Raw genomic sequence first — 7,484 nt, forward strand, 5'->3', positions numbered from 1 at the left:
TGCGGTGCTCCTGGTTCTGGCGAACAAGCAAGACCTTCGTGGTGCGGCGAGTCCAGCGGAGCTCATCGAGGCGCTGGATTTAGGGGCAGTGCGGGATCGCACTTGGACGTTGATGGGATGCAGCGCATCGACGGGTGAGTCGCTGCGGGAGGCGATGGCGTGGGTGGCACATAAAGTGACAGATGCGAAACCTGCATGACGCAACGTTGGCGGTATGCCCTGACTGAAGAGCTAGTATGAGTGTTGCTGTTGGTGCCTGGTGTGAATGCATGGCTCCACACAATCTACAGAGTCTATTCCCTCTCTTCAGTACACGTAAACAGTTTTCCTTCCGCACATGCGAGGCCAAAAATTACTCCTTGCCTTTTCGTCGCCCTCTGTCTCTCGGAAACCGATGTGTTTTTTTTTTTTGGATTTGCTTTCTGCTAGACATAACGGGAAGGGGAACAGAAGTTCCGCTGGCCGTCGGATTTTGCGCGTCCTATAGATGAAGCGAAATGTATATCGTGAGGACAGCGTGGCGCCCCCGCTGCGGCTCGTGCCCCCGGGGGCCACCCGCCAGGAGTCGCCCGGTGAGAATTGGTGGGACGTGGGAAACTGCAGCAGACCTCCAGCAGGGCGTCTCGCGTTGTCACCGGTGCTGCACATGGAGGAAGAGGCAGAGACGATGGGGCAGTTGCGTTGGGAAAACCGAGGGACACCCGTGCGTCGTGCCCTCGTTTGGCCCCCCAACGTGGAGGACGATAATATAGGTGGCGATAAGGGTCGTTGTACATTCGACAGCTCCCCATCACCGATGGTAGGAGCTGTGAGAGGCGATGCAACTACTGCTTCCGCGTCTTCGGTTGTTAACGGCGAGGAAGAGGTCTCTTCGGGGCGGCGAGCCGTGCTACTCTGTGCGAGTGGTGGTGATGGTAGTGGTGGCGGCGGCAGCAGCAGCAGCGGCGACAGCAGCAGCAATAGCAGCTCCCACCGTCAGGAAGTGAGTGGAGTCAAGAAGACGTCAGTTACTCACAGCGCGCATGTCACCCGTCACGAGGCCCCACCGCAGCCAGCAGGGACGACGTGTGCCATCGATCACGTCTGTGCATTTGCTCAAGTGATAGGTGGACTGCAGCAGGCTGTCCTGCAGCTTAGCGGGGAGGTCCGTGAGCTTCGTCTCACCTTTCAGAGTATGAAGGCAACAATTGTAAATGACAGCAGTGGGAAGCCTCCTCGATGTGATGTCACCGAGCCTGTGGTGGCGGTGCAGCAGCAGAAGCAGAAGCTTGGCGGCGCTGCCCTGTCGGCACCTAATGGCCTCTTCCAGCACCTTCGCTCTGCCGCAGTCACACCACACAGCTCTACCTCTTCATCATCTCTCGGTCAGAGTTGTGGAGCTCTGCCAGATGCGGATATTATCGGTGCTGTAACGGAAGGCCTTCAGGAGCTCGAGGCGCTTCCTTGGGCATTGCCACTTGGCCATCGCGTCGTGATTGAAGAATCCCGTCAGCAGGGTTGTGGTGGTCATGGCAACTGAGGGAAGTGGTCGAGGACGCGAGAAGGCAATGCTGTTTGTCCCGTGCAGCAAGGCTTCTCAATTTTCTTGTTTTTGGGGGGCATTTAAAGGGCTACATGTGCCTCTCTCTCTATATATAAACACTTGCCCGTGTATTTCACTTTGCTCCTTTCTTTCTTTTCACCCTTTATGCGTTGCACGGCACTACGGACGCCACATCTGATACGTCCACCGAAAGCGCAAGTGAATAAGGACACACAGTGTGGAAGGGTCTTTGAGAGCTACGAGAAAAACGTAAGGTTAGGGGAAGGAGAGTGTATTTTGTTGGAGGAGCGAAGATGGATTCCGAGGAGTCCTCCCCCGGCATCCCGTGCTGCGGCGCATCACTGTCGAACTCAGTATCCAACTCGACGCACCGCGGGGGCCCGGCGACGGTACTGACACTGGTGCCGACAGTGGGTAGCCGCGTGGTGCTCACCTCCAAACAGCGCGACCGGGACGCATTTATCTGGGAGGATAAGGAGACCGATTTGGCGTACATGCGCTGTGTGACGCAGCATATGCTGGTTGGGGACGTGCTGCGCGAGACGGACACGCAGTTTGTTGTGCGTTTCGACATCCCACACCACTGCTTGCCGCCAGGTCTCCGTGGAGGTGTGGCGTCACGCGAACCCGGTGCCCACCACCAATGCGAATGGAAGGAAGAAGAGGAGGAAGAAGGTAAAGCACCGGACGAAGAAGACAATGACGATGATGGTGGAAATGGCAACGCAGAGGAAAAGGGGTATGAGGGAGGAGAGAAAGGCAGCAGAGTTAGCACTGCTGTATTATCGCGCGGTGACCTTGATGTGGAGGGTGATGGCGCCCTCTCAAAGACCACCCGCTTTGTCGTGGGTATCGTCCCCGTCCTGACACTTTCACGTGAATGCATCTCGATGCCGACACCGCGTAGCAAAACAAAGATAGTGCACCCCCTGGGCGAGAAGGGAGAGAGAACGCGTTCCGACCGCACCCTCATAGCCATGCCGACGTCGTCACCAGAGCAGTTGTTGAGTTCTCATTCGCAGTCTATTGGCGCCGCGACAGTACAAAGTGCCATCCTCGCCAGTGAGCAGTCCCAGACCTTGCTTCGCGTGACCCTCTCAGTTGCAAAGCGCTGCTGCATGTCGCTGCTACAGAGCCTGCTGGAACAGCATGGTAAACTTAGCTGTGTGAGCACAGCTGTTGCGTGCCGCGAGTTCAAGTTGGCGGTGCAGCACGTTAAGGCGGTAATCGAGGCGCAACGAATTGTAGCGAAGCAACGCAGGGATGAGTACAAAAGCATGGCTGATTCCTGGCGATCGTCTCTCACGTGGGTACAATCACGCCCCCATGTTACGCACGCTGAGACAAGCCAGCGTATGGACGAAATTGCAGAGGAACGACGCACCCGCCTCTTCATGGTCTTCTGGCGGGACAGAGAGAGCACCTCATGCCTTGAGTTTCGGCCTCTTTCGTCGAGTATCAGAAACGAGGAGGAGCAGCGGCAGAGGGGCGGATGTAGCAACGACGGTGAACCAAAAATGATTGAGTCAATGGAGCTGGATCCAGTCGAGTTTGACAAGCTTCAGGCCTTGCAGTGCCAGTGGAGTGCTAGTGGCTCACAGCAAGAGTTCGCCCCTTTGTATGTTCTACTAAGTTTTTTGCATTTTCACGACTGTCAGTACCAGCAGTCTCTGGAGGATGCTGTGGTGGCCCTCACGCACGACGGGACGTGTGTGGAGGCGTACGCACGTGTGATGGCTGGTTGCATGGCTCTCGGCTCGGAAAAAGAGGCCCTCGTTGCTGCGGCAATCGCCTTAAAGCGGTGCACGGCTCTCAGCCCTCAATATGTTCGGCTTTCCCGAGTGGCGTGTGTCTGTGCCTTCTACCACCGGAATCTGGGGGAGCACAGTGGAGTTGATGTGCTCCCACGTGTGCGTTACTCCACATGTCTTGATGAAATGTGTTCTGTACGAGATGCGATGACGTTACCAAAGGTTCACCGCGCCGTCCGCCAGCCGCCAACCGTTCGAGTGAGGAAGTTTAGCTATTCCTGCAGTGCCCCGACAACAGTTATGTCCGTGGTCCCGCCAATGTTGCGCAGTCTCCTACCAGGGTCATCACCATCAATGGATTACTTCTCGCGCAATTTACGAGCGCGCGCTGCATGCAGTTTCAATATAGGCGATGTAGTCTTTTGTGAAGAAGCTTCTATCCAGGTGTTATTGTGCCCTCCGATCGGCAATGAGCGTGATGCATTGGTGACGACATCACCCTTTTTGAAAGATGACGATTCACGTGTGGAAGCATGGGCCTCGTGCCGGCTACGTTTTTGTGCCTATTGCGGGTACCCACTCGTGTCAAAGCAAGTGCTGTTGGCGGAAGTCTGCGAAAATACATCAAAGGCACTGGCAGACCGACTTCGGTGGAGCTTCAACGGGAAGGAACCGCTGCCCTGTGCGGCGGGATGCGGTGAACACTACTGTGGCGAGGTGTGTCGCAACCGTGCGGCGCTGGAGTACCACGCCGTGGAGTGCTACATGCTGCCTGTTGGAAGAAGCGACGAGAGTCACTCGCGGCGCGATCCAGCCGATGTAGGCGAGGCTAAGAAAAGAGTCAGCGCCCCACCCACCTTTCCGTCCACTACGCTGGAAAGCTACAGTCACCTGACAGAGCTCTTTCCCTCCGCAACGATACCACTGGATCGACCAAGCGTGCATCAGCTTGTCAGCATTCGTCGCCGCGGCATGCGTGGCAGTTACTCTGAGTGCGAGGAAATAAGCGCCGAATCACAGTTCCTGGACACGCGACACGGTTCAACAACGTCGCACAACGCCGATCGCATGATGGTGGAGCGTGAACAGCAGTACTCCAGAATGCTTGAGGTGTATCGCCCTGTCGTTCGAGGTTTTCGGGCTGCCTTCAAATCTCATTACGCGGCGGTAGAGGCAGCCATTCTCGAGAAGGCACCAAACGCCATGATAACAGCGCTTCTTCTTGTGGGCCGGATTGTAGCAAACATTCTGTCACTCTTCTTGCCTCCTGCTGCCATGAAAGACACCATTTCCTCATGGGAGGCGGATGGTTTCGTCGGGTCTGGATGCTTGTCCCGCGACCGTTCTAGTTCCATAAAGGCGATTGTCAGCCAGTACGTCTCGAGAGGGTTCACCAGTAGCGGTACGTCGCCATCAGACCGTCACGACGCGCACGGCCTTTGCCTGGCAGAGGAGGTGTTACACCAGATAAGAGTTCCGTTCTTCGCTGACACAAACTTGGCTCAGCCAGCCACTGTGTGGGAGTTACTGGGCGAGAACCCCACAGATGGCAAGAAGGTGAACGATGACACCCCTGCAGCAACAGCGGCGGTGGCGGCGACAGAAAGTCTTCCACGTGGCTTCGATCGCACTGTAAAGCTGCTGCGTTCAGTCGATGGTATCATTCAAAGTGGCTTGTGCAAGGAGGTGGTCGCGTTCAGCCTATCTGTGAGCCCCGACCCCGGTCAGAGCTTCGCCTCCGGGGGAGGTGCTGGCAGTCGGATGTGGGCAAGGAGCCATTCTGGCGAGCCGGGTGATCCACGGACTGAGTCGTGCAGCAGCGGTCACCATTCCACATATCGACCGCAAATGCTCATGGATGCAGGGGCACTAGCGGTTTGGTTGGTGGAAGAACGCAATGAGTTCCGATCACAAGCACCACATCATCCCTCAGTGTGGACCTTTGGGCGGTTGTTAGGCTTCCTTGGGAAGCGGCGTCTTATAGAACAACTGTGGGACTTCTGTCTCTCAAGTCACTGTGTGGTGCCCAAGTGCGTGCTCACGTTGGGGGTCGACAGAGATATTCCTGAGCACCATCGTGAGGGGTGGGAGCGTATCTGTCGCCGGTACACGGTGTCGGTAGCGGTGATGAGCCCGTTGACGAGCGTTGTGTCAGACCTAACTGCAGTTGGAGGAGATGTGTGCTCCCGGTTTTTTGCCGATGCGGCCCCAGACAGCCCACGGAATCCGCTTTTTTTCCGCAAGGTTGAGTCGCCCGCGACGTCAGTGCTTTCTATCAACTCCCTTACTTATGAGCCTGATGAACAGCACTCACGCGGTGGAGCCTACAACACTAGTGGAAACGACGTAAAAGCGTCGACATTCGTAGAGAAGCACATGGCTACGGCCACAACTCCTGGCAACCTGGAATCGTGCACCAATGGCATGTTTAATCGTTCGGGGGAGCGTTGCGTGATGATGAGGGCGCGGCGCACGATCACTACAGGAGAGGAGCTCCGCTACGAATGTGGTCCGTTATAAGAAATAAACGGGCCTTTCATTAGGCTTCTTGCGCTCGCTGCCGAGATTTGGCAGTGCATGGGGTGGTGAGGTCCCCCTAAGCTGTGAGATGTAAATTACTTCATACTTTTATATACATAATGGCATGTTCCCTCCTTCACTTGTCGTCATCTAAAGTGACGGCGGGGACTTCCACGTTTCTGAGAACATCGATATAAGCGACTGTGCCGCTTTGTTTGAGTGACTTTGTGTGTGTGTGNTTCTGCTTCATCGATTGTCTTTTTCGCCTATTAGTGACGCTTATTAATTTTTTTCCTCCTGTGGAAGAGAGAAACGTGCAGAGGACGACGAGAAGGGGATGGTACGGCGGATGTCCCCTTCTTGTCGATGTCTCTTTTTCTTCGTCCACGAGTGATAGCCACCGCCCATTTTCTTTGCTTTGTGGCATGTACTTGTCACCGTTTGTAAATCTTGCGAGTCCGTGTGTGATAAGTTGGCGGCTTCCACTGTTTCCCCCTCTAAGTGTGATTCGCACGAAATCAACGGAAAGAGGCGTCGTGTCAACCAGCTTCCAACTTCTTCTGTTTCCATCCTTGGTTATTCTCCAACGTTCATGGACGAGCTCCCGCGGTGTATTCCTTTATGTATGCACACACATATATATATATATATATGCATACATACAAGAGGCCGTTGCGGGGATAATTCAACAAAAGTGTAGCGCGCCCATGGCGGCCACTCCGGCAATCCTTAATTGTCCTGCTGGGAAACGATGTGCAAAGAGACGTCGGCGTTACCTAACTCTCGTCATCTTGCTGTTTCCGTTACTCCTTTTAGTGGCTTCGTTCTTCGTTGAAGAGCAAGTGCTGGAGGAAAATAATCGAGGGGGCCACTGCAGGGAGACAGCAGACGGACGCTGCGCATTGCCCATTGGGGCAGAACCCGATCTGGCTCCGTGGTTGGAGTCCGTCCTTCAAGCGCAAGTGCTGCGCAGCACCTCGGCTAATGGGGGAGACTGCAGCTGGATTATGGCCCCTGAGGGGGAAACGATGCGGTTGGCTCCAGCGTGCGCCGTGGACGGCAGTGGTGCAGGGCTCGACAAGCCACGCTGCTCGAGCCAAGATCTGGCTGCTGGGAGTTTGCAAGTTAATGGAGGAGCCACACGCGCGTGGTGCGTCACGAGAGGCTTCCAGCCCAAGTGCCACATTCAGAACATGATAGTGTCGAATGGAAACTTCTTCACTTTCAAGGGCGAAAATTCAAGTATACCAGCTAAACTGTTTCCTGCCGATGCGACGCGGGAGGGATTGGCAAGGTACCACAGATACCGTGGGCATCCGGTGCGCGAGTTCGTGCCTCTGGTAGAGCGCGGTTCTTCCATCTTGCACTATTGCAGATACGTGGTGAAATGGCCGGCGGTGTTTCTGTACCGCGCCAGCGGACACTCGACCTATCACCTATGGCTGAATAACTTGGGACCATTTTTCGCCACGTTGCATGATGACTTTAGAAAGAAAAAAGTGGTAAAAGAAAAAGGTGTTTTTGACGGCGAACTTCCGTTGATCATCGCGGTTGACGACAAGCCGCGGACTGGCCCCCGGTCACCCCTCTTGTTAAATGAGTTGTTGCACCATTTCACGGGTATACCGATACTTAACGCCTCGGAGTTCTCCGAACCTACGTGCTTCCCC

At 55.3% G+C, this 7,484-nt stretch overlaps 3 protein-coding genes across 3 annotated transcripts; all 3 read left to right on the forward strand.

Moving 5' to 3' along the window:
• Window positions 1-487: 487 nt before the first annotated feature.
• On the forward strand, window positions 488-1,519 carry DQ04_08401000 (hypothetical protein; the record flags this gene model as incomplete). The annotated part of the gene is made up of 1 exon (XM_009315542.1): window positions 488-1,519. The coding sequence occupies one exon, from the start codon at window positions 488-490 to the stop codon at window positions 1,517-1,519; it is 1,032 nt and encodes a 343-aa protein (XP_009313817.1).
• A 317-nt stretch (window positions 1,520-1,836) lies between these two features.
• DQ04_08401010 (hypothetical protein) lies at window positions 1,837-5,814 on the forward strand (the record flags this gene model as incomplete). The annotated part of the gene is made up of 1 exon (XM_009315543.1): window positions 1,837-5,814. One exon carries the CDS (start codon window positions 1,837-1,839, stop codon window positions 5,812-5,814), a length of 3,978 nt encoding a protein of 1,325 aa, XP_009313818.1.
• A 707-nt stretch (window positions 5,815-6,521) lies between these two features.
• DQ04_08401020 (hypothetical protein) lies at window positions 6,522-7,484 on the forward strand (the record flags this gene model as incomplete). Its single annotated transcript, XM_009315544.1, has 1 exon — window positions 6,522-7,484. A coding segment is annotated over one exon (963 nt), but the record flags the coding sequence as incomplete, so codon positions are not given.

The sequence above is a fragment of the Trypanosoma grayi genome (assembly GCF_000691245.1).
Source record: "Trypanosoma grayi strain ANR4 Tgr_840_V1, whole genome shotgun sequence".
Taxonomy (NCBI): Eukaryota; Euglenozoa; class Kinetoplastea; order Trypanosomatida; family Trypanosomatidae; genus Trypanosoma; species Trypanosoma grayi.